The sequence below is a fragment of the Elaeis guineensis genome, chromosome 9 (genome assembly GCF_000442705.2).
Source record: "Elaeis guineensis isolate ETL-2024a chromosome 9, EG11, whole genome shotgun sequence".
Classification (NCBI taxonomy): domain Eukaryota; kingdom Viridiplantae; phylum Streptophyta; class Magnoliopsida; order Arecales; family Arecaceae; genus Elaeis; species Elaeis guineensis.
The window spans coordinates 95,497,517-95,521,621 of NC_026001.2; the positions used below are offsets into that span (position 1 = coordinate 95,497,517).

At 36.8% G+C, this 24,105-nt stretch overlaps 1 protein-coding gene across 2 annotated transcripts; it reads left to right on the plus strand.

The window, feature by feature from the left end:
• Positions 1 to 9,152: 9,152 nt before the first annotated feature.
• LOC105051086 (uncharacterized) lies at positions 9,153 to 20,276 on the plus strand. 2 transcript variants are annotated; one of them, XR_012134218.1, is made up of 10 exons: positions 9,153 to 9,429; positions 9,616 to 9,662; positions 12,098 to 13,417; positions 13,608 to 13,696; positions 15,011 to 15,113; positions 15,188 to 15,292; positions 17,847 to 17,961; positions 18,250 to 18,429; positions 19,557 to 19,669; positions 19,886 to 20,023. XR_012134218.1 is itself a non-coding variant. In XM_010931374.4 (9 exons), the coding sequence occupies exons 1-9, from the start codon at positions 9,219 to 9,221 to the stop codon at positions 20,038 to 20,040; spliced, it is 2,325 nt and encodes a 774-aa protein (XP_010929676.1). In that variant the 5' UTR covers positions 9,155 to 9,218; the 3' UTR covers positions 20,041 to 20,276. The 2 variants fall into 2 exon arrangements, 1 of the variants encoding a protein (XP_010929676.1); XM_010931374.4 differs by lacking the exon at positions 19,557 to 19,669 and having other exon boundaries at positions 9,155 to 9,429; positions 19,886 to 20,276.
• The last annotated feature ends 3,829 nt before the right edge of the window (positions 20,277 to 24,105 follow it).

A 24,105-nucleotide genomic window follows, 5' to 3' on the forward strand; every position in this document is an offset into this window, starting at 1 on the left:
GGTAGCCCAACATGTTTGTATAATTGTGTTTGCCTGACAGCCAAGGCTCAAAGACATTCCAGTTTATTAGTAAAAACAGATAGTTGTGACAAGGTAGTTTCTAAAATATTGGAATTGAGAGTTGAGGGAGCGGACGCATCTGATGCAAGCTTTGATTTTTTTTTTTTTTTGAGTAAATCATAACCAACTTTAATACAGCATTCTTCCGGATCCTAGAAATTTTGCAAACAATCTATATTTCTCTTCCAATTTTCTGGCCTGCAAATTGCATCCCCAGTGCCATCAGCGTGGGAAATTTAGCTTTGCAGAAGCTGGATTTACTGATGAGAAATGCTTTGGGCCAAGGCGAGACCTGCTTCCAAGAAAAGATGCAAGGCCATGTGTCACGAGGAGATTGGTGCTTTACACCAGGATCGATCATGTCTGGCGCTAGAGCACCGAACCCTTTTTGTCAGGCACCCAGGTGGCCTCTTAGTTACGATGGGATGCCTTTGGGTACTTGATTGAGCCTCATAACAATACTCTTAATTGGGGTATTATGATGGTGTTTTGTAGGAGCATAAGAAAATGTTTGTTATAATAATAATACATTAATAAGATAAATATTAATATTATACAGTATTTTATAAAGTTAATAAAATAAAAATACATAAGTTTTAGTAATATAAATATTAAATAATTATTAGGATGAAAATATTGTTATAATCATTTTTATATTATAATAATATTATTAAATCAGATATATTATGGTATTTTATAATATCATATTATAGTATTCTATTTGGATATTATTTGAAAAATTATATGTTATACTACTAATACCTATAAATATATTATAATATAATTATAATATTGATTATTATGTTATAGTCCATATAATATAATTGATAATATAAAGTTAAATTTGGGGATACCAAGTAAAAGGGTGAAATGGGCATTAAGTTTGGATATAAGACTATTTCAAGATGGACACAAAAAAGGTCTATATCTCAAAAAAAAAAAAAAAGAAAAAAAAGTACAAAACATGTTTGACCTAGCATAATTTATTTTAAGTCTATATCTAGGCTGCAAATAGTATTTGGCTGATGTGATGTCTGACTCTTTTTACCCTTGATTTAGCGGTCGGACCTGTACACGTTCATGATGAGGATAGAACATCTCCATTGGCCGTCCGCAGAAGTAAGAGCTCAACGGCCACTGTGAAATATTTCATTCTAAAAATATGGTATTCTTTATTGATATAACAAGCTTTATAACGCGATTAGCTAACAGATTGACACTTCTGACCGGCGCGGTTGCGTTGTCATATCCACTGATTTCCTTGGATCACTCTGAAAATATTCTTATTGTTTAGAAATGATTACAATTCCATCATCATATAATATAATAAATTAATAAAAAAATAATTTTGATATTTTTATCGACAAAAGAGCCCTCAAATGAATTAATGTGAGTGAACTTGCAACGAACCCATCTCCGCTCAAGAAGAGTAATATTGAAAACGGCGATCGCACGGTCAACAGATCAAGAAAGATGATAAAAATATTATTTATTTTCATATATCTATATGTAATCGAAGGAGGAAAAATGAAATACATCAAAATTTCAAAAATGGAGAATGCATCTCCAAACAAGAGACCATTTAAAATGCTTTCCATTCATTTTGCTCCTCTTTACTGGGTTCATCTGACAAAGAAAACTTAGAAGTGGATGAAAAAAAAAACTTTATCCAGAAGGACCACTTGATTTACAGTACCTAGAGATTGAGAAAATTAAAAATGCAGTATTTTCGCTTGCCAAGGACAAATCTTCAGGTCCAGAGGGCTTCTCCTTATCTTTCTATCAAAGGCATTGGGACATTGTCAAAGGTGATTTTATTCGGCTCTTCAGAGATTTGTTTGCTGGGAAAGCTGATCTATCTTGCTTAAATTATACATACATCACGCTAATCCCAAAAAAAGCAGATCCTATGGTAAGAGACTTTAGGCTCATAAGCCTAGAAAATGGAGTAATCAAGATTATTTCCAAACTTTTATCTCTTAGACTGAGCAAATTTATAGATAAACTAGTGGGTCACTCTTAATCTGTATTCACCTCTGTATTAGAACTCCTCAATTTCTTCAAAAAATTGAAAGTAAAAGATCTACTGATTAAACTTGACTTTGAAAAAGCATTCGATAGTGTCTAATGAGCAATCTTATTTAAACTGCTTCAAAATCGAGGATTTAACCTTCTCTCCCCACTTCTTTTCATCTTGATTACTGACATCCTACACCGAATGTTGATCCAGGCTAACATCCAAAAATTGTTGGATTCCATTGGACCAAATTATTTTCATAGTAATTTGCATGTATTACAGTATGCACATGATATAATTCTCTTCTATCATGCTGTAAAATCTCAACTCAATATCATTAAGTTTATTTTATACTCCTTTGAAATGGTATCCGGTCTGAAAATAAACTTCCTCAAGTCATAGTTGGTTGGGTTGGGATTAACCCTAAAGGAATCCCTGGGATGCACTACTATATTGGGTTGTAAGAAATCTGATCTCTCAATTCAATACCTTGCTATCTTGCTTCATTATAAATCTTTAACCGGTAATCAATGGAATTTCTTGGTGGAGAAATTTAACTAGAAACTCTCAGGATGGAAAAAAAAGGTTCTCTCCAAGACCGAAAGACTCACTCTTATAAATTCCATTCTTAGGACAATTTCTATTTATTGGACGTCAATCTTCAGAATCCCAGAAAGTGTCACCAAAAAATAGATTCTATTTGTCGAAATTTCCTCTGGAATGAAAACGAGAACCATTCGACCTTCAAGACCTTGGCCAAATGATCACAGTTTGTCGTCTCAAAGTCCTGAGAGGACTTGGCATTATAGATCTTAAACTTTTCAACCGGGCAATACTCCTGAAATGGTGAGATAAATTTCATTCAACTAACCAAGGACTATGGACATCTCTTATACAACACTTCTACTATCCAAAAAAGATTCTTTTACTATATTTTCTCATATCAGACAGAAGGCTTCACCCTTTTGGAGATCGGTGATGGACGTTAGTAGCTTTATCTCTCCTTTCACATCAGTTCAGATTAGCAACAGATAGCATACCATGTTCTGGATTGACTGCTGGATTTCAGATCCTAATCTCAAATAATCTTTCTGATCTTATACTGGCCAGCAGCAGACAAGAACTGCGCGATCACATACTTCTTAAACAAGTAAAGTTGGTCCCAAAATTTCTTCAACCTCGCCTTGCTAACTGCCCAATCCAATTTTCAAGCGCTTTCAGGAATGCTGAGAAATTTCAGCTTATCAGATCGGGAGAATAAAAGACTCTAAAAATGGTTTTCTAAATTCTCATACTTTGTATCGGCTTGCTATTATTTTCTTATTCATAGAGGAGTGGTTTTTCAATTTGGAAGAATCATTTGGAAGCTTCTAATATCAGAGAAATGCAAGTTATTCAACTGGCTGTGCTATAACCGCAAGATATTTATAGCTAAATTCCTAGCAAAAAAAGGATTTCATGGTCCTGACAGATGCTCCTTTTGCTACGTTGACAATGAATCAATAGATCACATTATGATCCACTGCACCTTCTCGACTGAGGTTTGGCAGAGATCTCTAGATAGTTGTCATTACATCGAGCTTCCTCTTAACATTGAAGAACTCTGGAATGCATGGAAACACAAACATCGAAAATTAATAAAATCTAAAATTCGAAAGTTATTGCTTCGATCACGCTATGGACTCTCTGGAAAGAAAGAAACAATAGATTATTTCACTCTGAGGCTAGATCCCTTAATGAGACCATTCGGTCGGTTATTTTTCTTAGAAAAGTTTGGATCAAAAACTCAAACTTGGCAGATCTATATTCGTTCTTTCCAGATTGGGACTCAGGCGACTTTAACATCGTCACTTCTCAAAGTTGCCCTTATGTCAGAACTTAAAATGCTCTACAACCAGCTCAGAGTTCTCTTTGCCCAATAGTCGGAAGTGGACGAGATTAATGATATCAGCATCGAGCCATGCCGCCATTGGATGATGGAAGGTGGCATTCAAGTAGGGTCAAGTGAAAAGGTGGTTGCCTGAGATCCTTGGAAAATAAGGTTCACCTGTTTCAAATACCATTGGTTACCTATTCGCAAGGGCTTATATCCACTCTGTGAAGTGACACCCACATGTAAGTCCTTTTAATAACCTATCTCCGCTAATAAGAGATAAAATTTCGATCAAATATCAGAGGCAGGTTCTTTGAAAAGGAGCTACCGAGTCATCTTGTTCCTGTCCGATCGATCATCTTCTTTTGCTGCTTTGATACTTGTACTGCTACGTTCCTATCCCAATCCACTTGGGATAGGCCCCTCACTGAATCTCCCTACACCATGCTACCCTGCTAATATAAACATCCACTCTTTATTGCCTATGTACTCATACTTTATAATTTAATATATATTTATGAGGAAAGCATCATACTTTCTTCATATTTCATTTTAAAAAAAAATAACAAACTTTACATTTCGTGAGACTGTAATATGCCTGCTTCACCATTCATGAAGTAGTCCCAATTTTAAAGCTGTACAACATAAATAATTGACAGATATTGCATTGATTTTTTGCAATTATCATAATTTTGATACTTCTACATACAAAGTACTACATTTATAGGTGATCAAATATTTTTTTTTCAAAATATACTACATAAACTTACTTCACCCATCCCTTGGTCCTTCACAAATTACTTCTCTTCATTAGATTTTTCTAATATATATTCATTATGCTTGTGAAAATATTTGAGAAAGAAAAAATTCTATAAACCTCACCTTATTCATCAGGATGAGTCTGCTGTGTTTAAATAGAGAGATAGGTGATACAAATCTGATTACAAATGATTATACAAGATTACACAGAATCATAAATGATTATACAAGATTATACCATCAATACAAAATTACATAGAATCATAAATATCCTACTATGAAGATTTGAATCATAGATGATTACATAAGATTTCAGAATCATAAATATCCTACTATGAAGATTTAGCTCTATTACCCCCCCGCAAGCGTAATTGGGAGTCAAGCACATTGAGCTTAGACCGCAAAAATACAAAGCGTGGTGAAGCAAGTCCTTTAGTAAGCCTATCAGTAAGCTGATCACTGAAATTAATAAAGCCAATAGATAACTACTTTGAAAGACACACTCTCGAATAAAATGATAATCAATTTCAATATATTTGGTATGAGCATGAAACACCAGATTAGCCATGAGATAGATAGCAGAGAAATTAGGGCACCACATGGTCGGAGGAGAGCGAAGTTGTAGACAAAATTTACGAAGCAAAGACTGTATCCAAATGAGTTCAGCAGTGATGCTAGCTAAACTTTTATATTCAGACTCTATGCTTGACTGAGCAATAGTACATTACATCTTAGAGGATCAAAAGATGAGATTTGATCCCAGAAAAATAGCATATCTTAGAGCATCGATCATCAGAGTTGCCAGCCCAATCAGCATTAGAATAACCATACAAAAGAGATAAAGAACCATGTCAAAGAAAGAGCCCATGAGTTATGGTATCTTTCAAATAATGAAGGATTCATTTGGCGGCTGCCTAATGGGACGTGGTAGGCCTATGCATAAATTGGCAGACTTGATTAATAGCATAAGTAATATTAGGTTTCGTAAGGATGAGATATTGGAGACTGCCAACCACACTTCGATAGAGAGAGGGATTGTTGTACAGATCACCATCAAATAAGGAGAGATGAGACCCCATGGCAACAGGAGTATAGAGAGGCTTACAATCAAGTATAACACAATGGGTTAGAACATTATGAATATACTTTGACTATGTAAGATGAAGATCATAGGAACTAGAAACAATCTCAATACCAAGAAAATAATGAAGAGGGCCCAAATCCTTCCCTGCAAATTTTTGACTGAGATCAGTGAGAAGATATGTGGATAGAGCACCAGGTATGCCAGTAAGGATAATATCATCAACATAGACCAAGAGAGCACCATATAACTAGACCGTCATAGTATAAATAAAGAAGAATCTGTCTTAGAACTAAAAAAGTCAAGGTGTTAAAGAAAGCTACTCAGGCATTGGAACCATTCTCGTGGGGCTTGTTTAAGATCATATAGAGATCACCGTAACCGATAAGCAAAATAAAAGTGAGAAGTATCCGAGAATCCAAGCGGTTGTTTTATATATACTTCTTCATTCAAGTGACTATGTAAGAATGTATTTTTAACATCAAGTTGTCGGATAGGCTAACCAAGAGAAACTACAATGGACAGGATAGTCTGAATAGTAATTGATTTGATAACAGGGTTAAACGTCTCCTCATAGTCAATTCTTTCTTGTTGATTAAAACTTTTAGCCACAAGACGGGCTTTATAACGATCAATGGTGCCATCAGCATGCTGCTTGATCTTATAGACCTATTTGCAGCCAATAACATTTTGCGTAGAAGAGGGCGGAACAAGATCCCATGTGTGATTCTGAATAAGAGCTTGATATTCCTTCTACATTGCCTGGACCCATTTAGGATCTTTCTAAGCCATAGTAAAAGATTTTGGTTCTTGAAGAATAGTAGAAACAAAAAAGATAGCTGGATGCCTGGAGATAACGAACTGAGATAGAGGAAGAGAGCCATCACGAGAACGAGTCACCATGTGATGAGTCCGTGGTGGTGAACTAGGTGGCTCAAAGACATCAGAAGTCACACCGATCGAAGAGAGAGGATCAATCACTAAATTATCAGTGGATGGTTCAGATGGTGGAACAGGTAGGGTATAGGAGTCAGAGGGAGGGCAAGATGCACCAGAAGCATTCATGGAGCCTGCACAGGTTGTACTGAAACTGGCCGATATATATGTCTTGGACCCATAGGGAAAAGAATATTCATTAAATACTACCATATGACAGACAAAAATGTGACCAATGGCAAGATCTAAACATCTATACCCAAGATAATGCTAAGGATATCTAAGAAAAATATAGGGTCGAGAACGTGGTTCAAGTTTGTGTTGTGTGTAGGACCGAAGATAGGAAAAACACAAATATCCAAAGACACAAAGAACATTATAATCTGGAGTGTGTCCATACAAAAGTTGAGAAGGTGATTGAAAATAGAGAGATTTAGTGGAAAGATGGTTGATAAGAAAAATAGATGTTTCAAACATATAGTCTCAGAACTTTGGAGGTAGGTGAGAATGAGTAAGAAGCGTAAGATCCATATCAACAATGTGTCTGTGTTTTTGCTCGGCAGCACTATTTTACTAAGGTATGTGTGGATATGATATATGATGAAAAATACTATTATTTTATAATTCATTTTGAAAGTCATGGAAAAGAAATTATTTGACATTGAAAGTCATGGAAAAAAAATTTCTTAACACCATCAGATTGAAGATTCTTTATTTTATAGGAATAAAGATTCTCAACTTACAAGTAAAAAGTACGAAATATTCGTGTAACATCAGAACGATTTTTCATGACGAAGAACCAAGAATATTTGCTATAATCATCAAGAAAATGAATATAATATAAATATCCAGAATGAGAAGTAATAGGTGTCGGATCCTAAATATCTGTATGCATAAGTTCAAATAATATAGAACTTTTATTCATAGTAGGTGGATAAGAGTAGTTTACAATCTTACCCATCTGACATGCTGAACATACATGCATAGCATGATCTTTATTTAAAGAAACACTTAAAGATAAACTATGCTGAATAATGAGAAATGAAGTATGACCTAAATGTTGGTGCCACAAGACAGTTGAATCCGAGGTAGATAGGAGAGTTTGTGGGTTCAAAGAACAGCTAGCATTGGGGTGGAGGCAGTACAACCCATCTTTAATTGGTCCCCGTAGAAGCTCTTGGTGCATGTGGAGGTCCTTAACAATAAAATAATCAAGATGAAGCTCAAAAAAGCAGGTATTATCGTGAACAAATTTGGATATAGAAAGTAAATTTCTAAAATTTTGGATGCAGATAAAATGTTATTCATATGTAAGGGATGATAAGGTGTATGTAATGTAGAAGAGTTAGAGACAAGGACAGACAAATCTGAACCATCACCGATAAAGACATGATTTGTGATTGACCGATCATCTCTAATGTTGAGGTTGGCGAGATCAGATGTCACATGATGTGTTGCACCAGAGTCAATATACCAGTCTAGATCATAAGTCCCAGATACCGATCCTTATAAAAAATGAGCCTTGACTGTCTGTGTATGAAGAGAATAGAATAGGGCCGTGTGATCAGGTCATGCACACATCTGACAAATAACTCGATCATTGAGCATGAAAAATCTATTGGGCCGATAGTGTGAATTATTGAAAGTGGATAGGTTTGATTAGCTGGGCCAAAGAAGTCACGAGTAGGCCCATTTGGCTGACCAGAGTGATCAGACCATGATGCAGTTGAGTTAGGCCGAGAAGAATTGCCAGGCCCACTTTGGTCATAATTGTTAGCAAGAGAGAAGCCCATGCCATTGTTGCGCCTAGAATTAGTGTAAGAATCAGTTCGAGAAGGGAAGAAGTAGGTTTTAGCTTTGTTGTGACAGTCACGACTACCACATCCACCCCATCGGCCACGTGAGCTCCGACTGCCATCGTAGGAAGTTGAGGTCGGAATCTGAGGCTTGATCACCCAAAGCCAAGTTCGGATGCTCTCGTCTGATATGAAGATCGAAATAGGGTTTGATCAGTATTTTTGTTTACGAGCCCGTTCAGGTAACCTCGGCGGGACTCAAGGTCATGGTGACATATTCCGTGATAAAGGAAGATCTCGGAAGAATCTCTGAAGCCCTTAGCAAGAGATGCGGTTCTCAGTCAAATTTGTTCTCAATCCATCGCGAGCGATGAGATTGAATGATCTTCAGCCGGGGTCGTCGCATTATTTTTAAGTACTTCATTTTTTATCCCACGTACTAATTCTGAATTTAGTTGTCGATGGAGTCCGTATATGGTTCCTTACTTTTTCTTTAATAAAGTTGACTCTTTACCAAAAAAATCATAAATTACAACAAAATGGCACCTTGGACAATTCTTGTTCATGACAAGGGCGTTATCGTCCACATGGCCGGATATTCCAGATGCCCGCTGCTGCATAAAATCCAAAGCATTTCCCCAACTTCGGCTCCGGCTGCGACCGCTCCGACTCTACCCCGTCTCCTTGCACACGTTCATGTCCATCTCCCCCACCGACGACGCCCATCGATCCGCTTCTCCGTCGCGTGCGCTCCCCGAAAACCCTACCTTCTCCGACCATGGCTTCCCTCCCGACCCTCGCCGCCCTCCCGGGCTCGAGACGGAGGTCTTCTCTACCGATAGCCGCGGCGGATCGGCCCAGATCTCCACCACGGATGCGTCCAACCGCGCTCGTGGCGAGAGTTCCGGTGGGTTCTCGCCCGATCTCGAATTTCCTGGTCACGAATTCTTGGTTTAGGGTTTTCTTTCTGTATTTTGTTTCTGGTGACTTTAGACCTAGGATTTGATCGGAAATCATGGTCGTTTGCTGGACGGTTGCCTTTTTTCTTCCATATCTGGAGATTGAATATTATCTTGCAATTCATATTTTGCAGAATCAGCGGTTTCAGTATCTGGAGACTCCTGTGATGCATCCAGTAAGGTAAGAAGAATTTGCCTTGGGACTTGTATTCCACTTCTGTTTCACTTCATTGCTTAAGCTGTTTGAGTGTAGGTAGTGAAAGAAGTGGAGGTGTTATGTCTGTCATATAAGATGACCTTATTGTCATAAGTACATTCATTACCTTACTAATTAACTGAAATCATTGTTCACCATTAATTGTTTTATGTTACTTTATTTTGATAAACTATATATCTCATTAGAGCTTCTATGCACGTTATGGATTTAAAAAATATGATTTTGGGAGGAATGAAGGGAAGGCACGTTTTTTGCTATCTGTCTGACCTATGCATGCAGATATGGTGCACTGAATTTAATCACTGAAAAATTTCCTAAGATGCAAAATAACCTGAACAATCAAAAAGAAATCTACTTCATACATGCATGTTGATATGTATATGTCTGTATATGTGCAAGCATGTTGTTTCTCTGTATGTGCATATGCATGTAAGTTTGCAAGTGTAAGTGTGTGATATGCTATTAACTACAAGAACATAAGGAAAATAGAATTCTTCTTATAATATGAAAATCTATATGACATCATTGTTGTGATTGCTTCCGGATATAAATATCTCAGGCCTTTCGTTTCTCTTTAGTATGTCTTTTTATGGAAGTTGGAAGGAAGGAGAATAGGGTGAAAAGGAAGTCTATAGTTGTATCTCTTTTTTCTGGAAGAGGGAATTGAGTATTAGAAAATAAACATTAAGAGTTGGGGCCACTCGAGGAGTACTGGGGATTGTTAAACTTGTGATTAAGGTGAATGAAAAAGGAGGATGGTTGAGTTATTGGGATTGCTGAGTTTTATAGTGGATGAGAAGCAGCTGGAGTTGTGATAAAAATAAAAGATCAGATGTATGAAAATTTTGGAGATGAAGTTGAAAGATATGGTTATTTCAAATGTGGAGACTAAGAGGGCATTGTTTTCAAAGGATATGTGACCAAAGTGTCAATAGTTATGCAGAAACTCCTGCAGGATAAAGTTAAAAGGATGCTGAATATGGGTTGATGCAACTGTATTTTTAATATGATGGTTGTGGTCTTAAAACATAGGGCCTGTCCTTATTACCATAAAGACTTTATTGGATTTAGACTGAGGTGATTACTTAGAATCCAGAGCTTCCTCCTATAATGATCAAGACTCTTGGATCTAGACTTAGGGGATTTAACTCCTTGTCCATGACAGTCTGGATAATGCCTTTCAAGTTGTGACCTGTGACAAAAATTGCATACAAGTTTTCCTATGCTGGCTGTCGAATACGACATGTTTTGCAATCCATCCACATTGTGTTTTGGAGGGTAATTACATGCATATTTGAGTTCAAATGATTTTCATCGCATCCTTGTCTAGAGGTGTAAATCAGCCGAGCCGACAAAGTATCAAGCTGCTCAGCTTGGCTTGGTATATTTAAAGAGCTGTTGGAGTTAGCTCAAGCTTGAGTGGGCTTGACATGAAGTGCTCAAGCTTAGTTAAGCTCTGAATCAAGCTTTAGTCCAGCCAAGCTGATCTTTCCCACGGTTTTTGAATGGTGTTTTCAGGCCAAGGTCCAAAACATGTTTGAGCTCCGCTTAACTAAGCTCGGATTGAATGAGTACATATAGAACCAAGCACAAGCTGCTCATGGGCAGCTCGGTTTGTTTGCAGCCCTATCCTTGACCATCTGAAGATGCCACCCAGCAAAATGCCAACCAGTGTCCCCGCCTGTAGAGTCATCTGGTTCTACATGGTCTTTTCAAATGAACTTCCTCCACCGATCCTTCCAAATGTCAGCCTTTGCTACCTTATTGAGGATTGTCTACTTTTTCACAATCATTGCATTACCTAAAGTGACAACTACATTTGAAGCAACCAGCATGCAACACCCTTTAAACTTTCAACTTTTCTCCATTGCACTAGCACCTGCTTTTTGTCAAATCTAGTTTTCCCATTTCAGACAAGTCTAAAAACTTGCCATTAATCTCTTTTTTCCCAATGCCATGTGGAAAGGGATCTTTTTTCATAAATTTGCAATTCTATGGTATACCTGTGATCATGAAAAAGACAGGATATCTGTTGACTCAAACTCTTGACATCTTATACTTGTTATAATTGTTTGATGGTCATCTCATTACAATATTACCCCTCCTTTCTTTCTGTTCGCTTCTTTCTTTATTCTTCTTTCAAGAAACCGTTATTATGGTATATCCTTTGTTGCTTGAATTAGGCATAGAATAATTCTAAGCCCTTTAACCCTACTGAATAGGTAAGGCTAAATTTTGAACGCATTGTTATGGATGAAAAAAAAAAAAGCCAGATTATTTGCAGCAGCTACTATCAGTTTTTCATGCTTTGTTTGGTCATGAGAGTTGAATTTCGGAATAGTATGTCGTTTGTTTCTTGCCTTCTGTACAAGTTACTGAATTTTGAAATGTTGTTTCAGGTGATTGGATTTAGAGTGCTGGATACCGAGGAAGTTTCATGTGCTCAAAATGATGGCACCATTTTGGAATGCCAGCCAGCTGGGAGAGAAGGGACAACAACTCATTTTAGGCCTGATCAATTTGGACCTGCTCAAATCAATGGGAGGTCATCTGGTTCTGATCATCTGGCTGCAGGTACTGTTGGTACTCAAGGTAGCACTGCCCATTCAGCTGCAAGAAGAAACCAGGTGGTGAGTGCTAATCATTTGCTAAATTTCTACTATGATCCAATTTCCCGCCCGCAGCCTCGACTTCCTCCTCCAAGAAGGCAACAAAAGATAAAACCGTACAACAAAGACTTATTTCTTCAAGCAAATTACAAATTTGTTGTGTTAGATACAGGATGTTATGAAGTTGAATTGACGGACCCAGATAAAATGCTCCGTTGGGAAGATGTCATTTGTGTAAGATTCTCTACCCCGATACCGGTACAATGCCCGATTTGCTTGGAAAGTCCCCTTTGCCCCCAAATAACATCATGTGGCCATATATATTGTTTTCCCTGCATTCTGCGCTATTTGCTGATGGGAGAGGAGGATCACAGAGGTGAATGCTGGAAAAAATGTCCCCTATGCTTTATGATGATATCCACAAAAGACTTGTATACAATCCTTGTTGAAAATGTGAAGCAATTTCAAGCTGGTGATCATGCTTATTTTACCCTTTTAACTCGGCCAAAATATTCACTAGTTCCCATACTGAAAAATCAGCAAATAGAAGGTACTATGCCATGCAGCAGCGATGGCATTTGTGACTCGTTTTCTAAGTTTGTTTTGACTTCGGATGTGGAGTTGTCTGTGCGGGAAGCAAAATCAGATCTCAATAATTGGCTACATAAAGCAGATTGTGGTCTTGTTGATGACTTGGAAATCCTCCCTTATGTCTGTGCAGCTTTGGAACACCTAGAGGACAGAATGAAAAATTGGATGGAGCGTATAACTTATAATGGCAGTCCTTCACTAAGGAACTCTGCCTCTCCCGCCCATAATCTGAAGATTAGACATAATAAGGCACAGCCTCAAGCATTTAATACAAGTTCTGACATTGACAAGTTAGATGCATGGGAATCAACAGGTAGAAGTATCACTCTAGAACATGGGATAACTGAGTCATCTGTAAAATCAGGTGCTGACAGTTCTCCTTTCCCACTTGCTGCTGTACCTGAAGCATTTGAGAATTCTGAGAAAGTGATGCTATCATATATTGATGGGAAAGCTTTACATCAAACTTCAAGTAGCTGCAGGGGTGCAAAGCAAAAGGAGTCGTACACTTTCTATCAGGTGATTGAGATTTGACTTAGTAGTTACTTCTATAGGAGTTATATCATTTTTTAAGTTGTCTTAGCATGAAGTGATTATATTTCTGTACTGCCATATAAATCAGTACTATGGCTACACCATCATATCTTGGTGTGACTTCCATGTGCATAGGTGCATTATGAGTTTGAGTTTGATATCCATATTGGCACAGGCAATTGATGGTCAACACCTTATTCTGCATCCATTAAACATGAAGTGTCTTTTGAACCACTATGGAAGCTACGATATGCTTCCACCAAGGTACATTGACTTGTGTTCTTTCTAAATTCTGGCTACTGTAAAAACTTATCTTTTCAGGATGTTGTTGAGCTCTTTTGCTGTTGTTGTCATATAATTGAACCTTAAGGTGTGCTTCTATATAGTTGATAGATCAAGAGAGAGATCTATAATTTCTGAGTCTGAACTCTGTTGAGAGGAACTAGTTGCACCAGATATTGTTTTTCTTACCTAAAGGAATGCAATTTTTTGTGACTTGGCCTGCAAGTGTAAAAATTATCATGAAGCTCAACTGATAAGTCCTGAGCTTGCTATCTAGTCAATCCAGCTCAGTTCATAAAGAAAAGTTATGGCATCTTACATAAACTTGAACTTAACAACGAGGAGGTAGATTGATGTAGATGTTCATACCCCTTGTTTTATTGAAGTAGGATATGATTGCAAATTTATGAATGACTTAGTGAAGGCATGACTTTGTTGATGCCCCTTAGTCTAATTTTGCACCATAATCTTAATTCAGATTGGTTGCGCTCTGTAATTATTTTTAGACTAATCATTCTATATCGTATGTTGTTTCTCTTTGTAGAACTAAAGTTAGTAATCTCTTGCTAAGATTTAAACATACAGCTATTCTGCAAGCTGCTTTTCTTATGCAGTACTATTAGATAAATGTGCAGAACTCCTGGTCATAGGTGTAGATGGAATGTGTATATCTGGAATGCATCTGGACTGAGTTGAAAAGCTAGAATCACCTAAACCATCACATTACTGTGCTGCCCCTTTTTATTTTGGTTTGATGAAGATGAGTTTTATTAATTTATCTATATTCAAATCAGCAGTTAAATGTGGATGTTTTTCTTGTTTCACCTTCTCTTTGAGTTTCAGCAATTTCCCCTTTGCATCTTTTGTTGTCTGGGCTTCTTGCCATGCTATTGGATATTCTCATCATTATTCATTCTTGACACCATGCTAAGGAAGAAATATGTGCTAGATGTGGCAGCTGTTCTATCATTTTGGTGTGCATCAGTTTTTTCAAAGCATTTTAGCTTTTATTGTGATATAATTTGAATATAAATGCACCACAGATTCAAACAATTGTAATGATTTGGGAATGGAGATGTCAGTGCAAGAGTTGGTGCTGTGATAGCAGTAATGCTTTTGTGATTATAGGAACAAAAAGAAATGGCACAGATGTGTTCACATTTAAACAATGTTTTGTGAGAACCATTAGCTATTGCAGTTGCTATGGTGGTTTTATGTCATTGAGTTATTAATTCTTCATACAGCAGCCATCGTTGTTTATTTTCACTAATCTAAAGAATATAAATACAAGTGCAGACTCAGTGGAAAAATTTTAGAGCTGGAGACGGTTACACAGACAGAAGCCATGAGAAAGCGCTACCGCTACTTGAGTCACTTCTCTTTAACAACAACATTCCAGGTACTCCAGTCTATTAGTAAGAATCGCAAATTAAATTTGTTATAATTTGTCTTACAAATCCTTGTTAAATACAGCTCTGTGAAATTGATCTGAGTGACATCCTGCCTCCCGGATCCTTGGCACCATTCATGGATGAATTAAAGAAGCGTGAAAAACAGAGGAAGCAACTTGCTAGGAAGGTAGAAAGCATCTGCTCCTTTGAAAATATTGGTTGTGATTTAGAAACATGATGGTTCATCTTGATTGGACTCATTTGTCTTACATAATGATGCAACACAATGTATTTTCCTTCTTTTCTAATTGATGACTTTCTTCTAGTTAATAATCTAATGGGAATTCAAGCTCAGGATGAACTATTTGAAGCTAGGAATATTAAATCACCAACTTTTACTTTCTTTCTTAATGTAACTGCCACAATTTTGTCATGTTCATAGTATGGTGGTAGAATATTATGGATCTGTCACTTTATTTTACTTGCACAATAGATTTGGGGCTTTGGTATAAGTATTTGAAAACAACCCCACTTGATGATACTTGCAAGCTTCTCCAAATCCTGTCTCATAATTTCAATCTATGGTGGCTTAAGTTACCCTCTCTCTCTTGATCCTTCCACTCCACAGGCACATGTGTGCAAACACTGAGAGACATAATTTACTAGGTTGAGTCGAACCTGGTTTCAAAATTTAATGATTTTGGTCTAAAATGGGTCAACCTTTAATGAGCCTAAATTGGGTCAGTCAAGTGAGGCTCCATGGAGGGTATGCTGGGTTAGGTCAGGTGGCCCAACCTGATCCCATCTCAATCCTCAGTGAGGAGTGAGAAAGCGGTGCTTTGGAGTTCCAGAAGTTGGAGCACCTAACCACCTGCTGCTGCTTGTACGAGATATATTTTTCCATGAAATAATAGTAGTCCTTCTGGCCATGTTTTCTTTTGTATCTCATTTCTAAATTTGCTTTTAGAAAAACACTTAATACATAAGTTATACAATTATAAAATGTTGAGGCTAAGAGTTAAGGTTAAATTTGGATGCCTGTACCAATAAAATAAAATCTGGAGGAGGCAATAATGGATTCCCACTGTGCATCAATGAACATCAAGAAACATGAACGCAAGCTGGAAGAGTGGTATTTTGAAGTGGGTGAGGCACTCCCATTAGAAAACCCAATTATCAAGGATCTTCAAAGTTTTTTTTTACCTTCTCCTTTTCTCATATTAGTCCTCATGAAATATATTCCATTCATAGTGAAAAATTTGATGGCATAATATGCGGATAAATTCATTTCTAGAGTGGGGATAGGGGTTTTACATGGCAACTAAACTTCATTGCTCATTACCGTGCAACACTTGTATTCTTAAAGATTCTGTTAAGAGTAATCATAGTTTCATTGCCCACTTCCATATTGGTTATGCGTTTTTTCAAGACAGATGGTATTAAAACATTCGGTAATGATTTATTCTGTTAAATATACCCATTATCATTTAGCATCAATTCTTACTCCACTTGACTGCTTAAACTGAAAACATAATACAAGATTGCTGATAAAATGAAAAAATTGGAGGATATTTCAGTTTCATATGATTGATCATAGAAAACAGCGTGTTACTTTGATGGTTGTTATGTGATCTGTGTAACTCACCTTGGCCATGTTGGAGCTATATCACTGATAAAGTTCCATTTTGATAATGATGCTGTATTAATATTCATCAAGAAAAAAAAAGTTCTTTATCATGAACGTGAAAGGTCGTTGCGTGTTACTCATTTATCTTTGCTTTGTCAAGGCACATTCCATGGTATAAGTTCACCGATCATTACATCATTCAAGAATCTGGGCTATTGATCTAGAGTCTACTATTCCTTCAATGGCCAACTTACAATGCATGTAAGGTCTGAATTTTCTGATCAGACCTGAAAAATACACGATAATGCACAGAAAATCTGCATGTCAGGAATATGAAGACGCATCAGAGGCAAGAAGCAAGTGTCGGTCCAACAAATTGCCAAATGAAACAAATAAAGCAGCAGCAGAAGAAGAGAATTCTGGAAGTTTTATGTAGTCTCTGCAAAACTGAACTTAGAGCAGATTCCCCTCTTTTATAATTGTAGAACGCCATGGCATTACCAAAGTGGATCTCTTAGATGAACAAGGGCTCTTCCCTACACTTCCCTAGCAAAAAGAATTCAATAGAGCTTTGATAAGATACTAAAATTCGTTGCTTTATAGGACCCTACTTAAAAGACCACGAAAATCTTTTCACATCACAGTCCTAATAAGTCCACCAAAGATAAGACATTTAGATGATATTCCTGCTGAAAATAGGACTTAAAAACTCATTACAAAATAAGCCCAAAATCAGGTATAGAAATCCTTGGAAAATAGAAAATTCGGACTTTTATTCCCAAAGATTCAAAGACAAAACTCTTACTAACTGAAAGTCAGAAAATGAAGAGTTGATCGTCAACTTTCTTTCGCCAAATTGCCGACAATTTGATGATCGGCTTGACTATGTCAGTAATTGTTTAGGATATTAATGAGCTGTGACATCAGTCCAACCATTTTATTTTCTAGTTCAACAAACTTGTATGGCAGACAATGCGAGACCATCTCCTCTTGGGCCAATTTTTCGTCTCTAGTGAAATTGGCATTTGTTGCTCAAATCTGAAGTGCATTTCTAAGTGTCTCATTAGTTTTATTTATTCTATTTTACATGTTTCTTTTTATTCTTATCTTCTAGGAGCAAGAAGAGAGACTGAAGGCTGAGGCTGCTTCCTTGCATGCAAGTCTGATAACACATGATAAGGGGCGGTATTCTCCGAAGGATGTCACATTTTCATCAGATGACTTTGAAGGTAAAATACTTTTTACTTCTACATCACCTTTTGAATCAATTCGCAATCAGGTTTTGTTATAGAGAAGTTATTTCTTAATGCATGTTTTATGAGGTTTCGGCACATATATATCTGAATGCTAGTTGGTGCTGTACTTTTGAAGTGTAACATGTTCAGTTATAATATTACTTCTAGCTGTAATTCTGTTCTGGAAGCAATGCGCAAACAGTATTTGAATCCATTAATCCTCAGATGTGGTTGGTCTATGATTTTGAGATCTGTTCTAATTAACATCCATTCTATCTTTAGCACTAGGAAGCTGCAGTGCACCATCCACTAGTCCTCCGGTCGCTGGTGAAAGAAAACTGTTCTCAGATGTGACACGCCTTGGTTTTGCTGCTGCACATGATTCACCTTCTTTGAGAGCTGAAGAACGGACTGATTCTTCAGGACACATGGAAAGGATGGGCGAAGCTTCTAGCATTCAAGGTACGTTTGGCTACAACAGAAATTTTGTAGAATGATATCAGGACATGCTAGTGCTTTCGGTCTCAATTTGTTAATCCCTCGTTTGTTGAATTCGCTTGGCAGTCTAATCTGAGATTCCTGTTGTGCACTGTCCATCAATGTGCACAAACAAATGGGAAATTATGATTCAAGAGTGGTGCAAATGCATGGGTCAGGGTCTACAAATTACCTGTTAGAGCTAGATTTGACCAGCCTTCTGGGATCCATTTCAAAACCTATGGCATTACAAAATGACCTATTAGTTGCATACTTGCTGGTGGTCCTAGCCAAGGTTTTAAATCTCATGGGACAAGGACATCCTAATTTCTCCATGGAATGGGATGCGCTTTTGTCCCGCCTTGTCCCGGTGGTACTATCTAGTAGATATTCTCTATCTTTCTTCAGATATCCCCTCTTTCTCCCTCCTTTTTCTTTCTTTTCATTTTTTTCTTCTTCTTTTCTTTTTTTCTTTTTCTTCTACCTTCCTTTCTTTCCTTTCTCTCTTATCACTTTCTTTATTTCTTTTTTCCTCTTCTTCTTTCCTTTCCTTTTCTTCCCTCTTTCTTTCATTTCTTTTTTTATCTTCTTCCCTTTTTTCCTACGGTTTTGTTTTCTTCTTTTCTTTTCCTTTCACTTCTACCTTTTCTCATGTTTTCTCTCTTTCTTTCCTCTTTCTTCTTCTCTCTCTGGGATGGGATTCGACGTCTCAACCCATCCCAACCCATCCCAGTTCCGTTTTCTTACAGAAACAGGATGGGATGGCGGGGACGTCCTTAATCCCATTGGGACTTAAAACCTTAGTTATAACCATAATCTCCATATAGATGTTAGAAGACATCTTAGTCAATTAGTTACGTATTTTGGTGAATCACAGCTGTGAAAGTTTATATCAAGAAGAGTAAAGTATGACAACATACACAAGATAGCCTCCTAAACAAAAGGGGAGCCAAAGCAACCAACTCCTGTACAAAATGAGAGAAAGACAAATGTACAAAAGAAAAGAAGATGACAGGTTTACAGAACAAAAGATAAATATACATAAGAAGTAATGAGATATGTAGATCATAAAAAAGGAAAACATAAAAGTATTGACAAGGCAGTTGTAGCAGATGGCAGCCTCCTAAAGGCGAAAAGCAGAACCTCTGGAACTCCAACAGACAAGGGATGATAACCAGTCAATCAGTTAGGGTGGTTGGAAGTGGTTTCACACTTCTCACATGAGGTATCTTTTTAAAGTGTTTGATGATTGGCTGTAGAATGTAGTCATTTGTTTATGATGTTAAAAATCAACATCCGGTCACTAAAAGATTCTCATGCTGCTAATAAAGCTAAATTTATTATTCTGTCGAAAGCAAAATTTAAAGCTCTTTTAGTAGTATATTCATAAGAGACTTCTTCAATTTATCCCAGCAGTCTTTTATTATGTCCTTACTGACAGGTCCTCGGACTGCTGCGACATTGTCATTTGCCAACATCATATCCTCTGCCAGAATCACCGAGAGCCCTGAGGCTCAGAAGACGAATGGATTTGGAAAGAAAGGGAAGAAACCCACCAAGGTACTCATGTCTAATGCTGGTGGCCGTCGTTATTGAGTAGTAGATGCAAGGCTTCTGTTATATATTTCTGAGTATTGAGGCAGGGGTGTGATTCGTGTAAAGTAAACCACTGAAGATGCGGTTCATGATAAGAAATGAATTGTGATGCTTGTTTCCTGAAATTACTAGTAGAGGATCTGATTTGTATCCCTGAAGTTGGGTTGTCACCCCACTTGTTATGGGCATGTTCTAATTAATTCACTGTGCAGGCAGAGCATGGGTGATTTTGGTGACTTTCTGAAGCTTATGGTGCATGGGGGTGTGCTGTCAATAAATATGTCATGATATAGCGGAGATGGTCTGTTTCGACCAGGATATGGATCCGAAATTTTCGTGCTCTGAACATGCATTTTATGGTGGTACTCTACTCAATAATTACTAAAAATTTCTCAGATGCTTAAAAGCCTATTACTTCTTTGATGATTTTTGGAACAATTTTCTAGCTAATATTTTTGCCCCATAAAAATTATAAATTCCTTAAATTGCGCAGAACTTTCTTTGTTCTTTCACAATACTCGGGTTGTAGAAAGTATATTTTTTTCTTTTTGTCTTTTACCTTTTTGTTGATGGTAGGGGGAAGCCTAACCTGTAGGAGAAGCTGGGTTGGTCTAAAATGTGAATCCAACTTGTTACAAAAGCAAAGTAATGCTTTATCTGGTAATATTAATGCCTAAAAAGTAATATTTATCAGCCAGCTTGTCTTAGTGTCGAAACGCACTGTGGTAATAGAGCCGAGCAAATCACCTTAGAGCCACCGTATATCATGAAGAAATTCTGGCCACGGGTTAAAGTGCCATCATCCATCCCAGGTCACCACAATAGCCAAAATGCAATTGATTGGGGCGAGAAGAAGCCAAAAGGCAATTGATTGGGGCTAGAAGGGTTTGAATGAGGGGGCCCGTCTGATGGCAGGGGCCTACTTTTCTCCTCTGTTTTCTTTCTTTTTCCCCCCTTCTGTACCCTTTCTTATCTGACTTGCATATAGTGTTTTTTCTTGTTTGATGTATAAGAGAGGTGGCACACATTGATGAGTTTTGAATGGATAAGGGAGAAGATTGTTAGCTAGGCATTAGAATTGATCCGTGACTCTAAACGTCCCATGCTTGATAAATTGGCCTACGATCTTGAGGTTGCATCTTAGGTTCAAAATTTTCGTGATGTTTCTTCTGGATACATAGTATTTTAGTATTATTCTCGGAAAAAAAAAGAAGAATGATAATGTATATTTTTTGTTCAAATTTTGCTTTATCAATTTTTACAAAACTACCTTTTTTTTTTCTTTTGAAAACTGATCTCAAAGAATTTTTCTCTATATTTCTACTTTGGGTTGTCAAAAAGAATAAACAAAAGCAAAAACAAAATTTGGCCTCCAAAGTAATATATGCTAGAATACTATGATCATAACCATAACTATTCATCCTTGCCTTGCATCAAAAAAAAAAAAAAAAAAATCATCCCGGCCTTTTATTTTTTAGGTAGAAAAACCCCTATTTCAATCTTAGGAACCCGCAGCCCCTAACACAAGCCACAGCATCCAGAACTGCTTCCTTTGGAAAATTAGAAGTTTAGGAAAGGTTGTTTGCCACCCTTTGTGCCACATGGTTCCCTTCCTTCAAAATGTATGTTTCACTGAAACACCCCAAAACTTCTCAAATTGATAAGGTGAGCCCTGAAATTGACATGGAACATTAAGTTGAAGGGTACTTGGGCCAGATGGAGTATAAGAAGCAGAAAAAGTCCAAATAAATGGATTGGAGCATCAAAATGAGGGTCTAAATTTCAAACAACCATGACTTTTGATCCAAGAAGAATTACGGGATTCGTATATATATTAACGAAAAGCTCATTTCGAGTTCTACGATCATGAATTGAGTTCATCTGTTTATCTCAATTCTCGGGCTCAAATTTCATCATTTTAATAGGGTTCGGAGCCATTTCATGTTCTGAAGTTCGTATTTGATTTAGTTTTATGTTTTTAGTTTTTATTTATTTTCAGTTAGACTAATAATTTTATTTAGATATTATCATATTATTTTAAATATTTTACTATTTATGGAACTATATTTGTTAGGATTTAAGATACTATAAATAATTTTATTCTATGTTTATTTGATCCTTATCAATAAAATATCAGAATTATCTTCTTTGATTGGAGTTTTGATTTTTTTTCTTGCTATCTTTAAAGGTTTCATCTTGTAAAAATTTTTATTTTTATTTACTAACTCTACGTCAGAAATCAAGAAGTCACGAGTGATACGCAGAGTCACATCCATTTATCCATGATGCTAGCCACCAAATTCCCTTTTAGTCGGATTTAATAAGCAACAAAAATATCCCTAGCAAACACAAGGCCCACCTAGGCTTCTGTCAGCTCAACCAGAGTTAAACATTATCCTAATTATTTACAATCAATGTAATACCTCATCCAGCAACCACATAAATCTTAAAACAGCCCACAAAAAAAAAAAAAAAAAAAAAAAAACAAAAAGAAGACCCCATTCCCTTCTCACAATGGAACTCCCGATCAGATTCAAAATTAGAGTTCCAGTCCTCCCCCTTCACTTCTATTTAAAAGGATGAAGTTTTTTTATGAAACCCATAAGTGTCGGCTATCAAATCATCGTCGAAGAAGATTATTTCTTTAAAAAATATTCACTGAGTTCGTCGGAAATCAGAGACCAAATTACTATAGAAAAGTCAGGTTTTAAAAAAGAAATTTGAGAAGCTTGTTGTTCATACAAGATTAAGATGGCTCCATATCGGATAAAAAGAACCGTTCGGATTGCTATTAAAGAGACATCAAACTAAAATAATAGTGGTACTTCTCAATAAGTTGGTAGCATTATTCAGCAAGACATACTGATTCTGTCGAAAACACTCATATAAAACAGCAAGAATCAAACATATTTCAAATAATATAGATCTTAGTTGATTTGGTACAATCGCAATAACAACTGTAGCAACAATTACTGTAATAATAGCCAGTACAATAATAAACACTGTCACTTTAAAGGATGTGAAGAGCAGTCAGAACAACAGAGTAATGTTATAGAATTTAAAAAATTATCTCTACTGATTTTCAAGAGGACAATAGAACTTTTAAAAGTTGAGAATTGACTTATGGAGATAGAGAAAGTGTTTATTGTTATGAGGTATCATGATTATGAAAAGATTTTGTATACATCATCTATATTGCAAGATGGAGCGTTTAATTGATAGCAGAGAATCACTTATTAAACCGGCAACAATATACCCAAGCTTTCCATTTCTTAGCATCACAGCTGTAGTTGTTTTCAAGTTAGCAATATTCTGTGTAGATTGGGGTTCCGATTGTATCTTTTTGTACGAAAGAATGGTCTATCTTCGTGATAATAATTATTGAATTATATTTTGTATAATTTTCAAACAATGATATATTTTTTTCTTTTATTCACAGTACAGATCATAAAGCCGATGTCATGTTTTGATATGGAAAATATAATTTAATGATTGGCATCACGAAAAAAAGACAACCGATCTTTCGCACGAGTGATACGATTCGAACCCTCTGGACTTGGATTAAACAGTGTACTTATCGCTTGACTTCCTCCAAACCCTCCATCAAAAATAGCGAGGAGACGGATACCATTCGAAGCCTTCAACTACCCTTCCACGTGATGGTCGCGGTTGCTTAGCCGCGTCAAAGGAAGCTCTTAATTCCCGGTAGAGCAAGGAGAGTCTTAGCTTGTTATGAGTGGACAGGGGTTGTATCCTTCGCGCAAAAGAACGATTCACCTTCCTCCGCGCGTATCCACCGTTGGATTGCGGAGGCACAAGGCGTGGAGTGCTGTTGACGGAGGGATCCAACGGTCAACATTGCGAAAGGAGATCAATCATTCTTTCGCTCGAAAGATACAAGCCGAACCCTTTATTAGTTTAAACTTAAAACCAAATCGCATTCTTTCTCTGCTCCTCTTTATTCCTATTCTATTCTTATAATTCTAATGCCATAATTACGTTATTCTATTCTATTCCATTCTATTTCTCCGACAGATATTGTCATATTTTGATAAGCCTTCGATC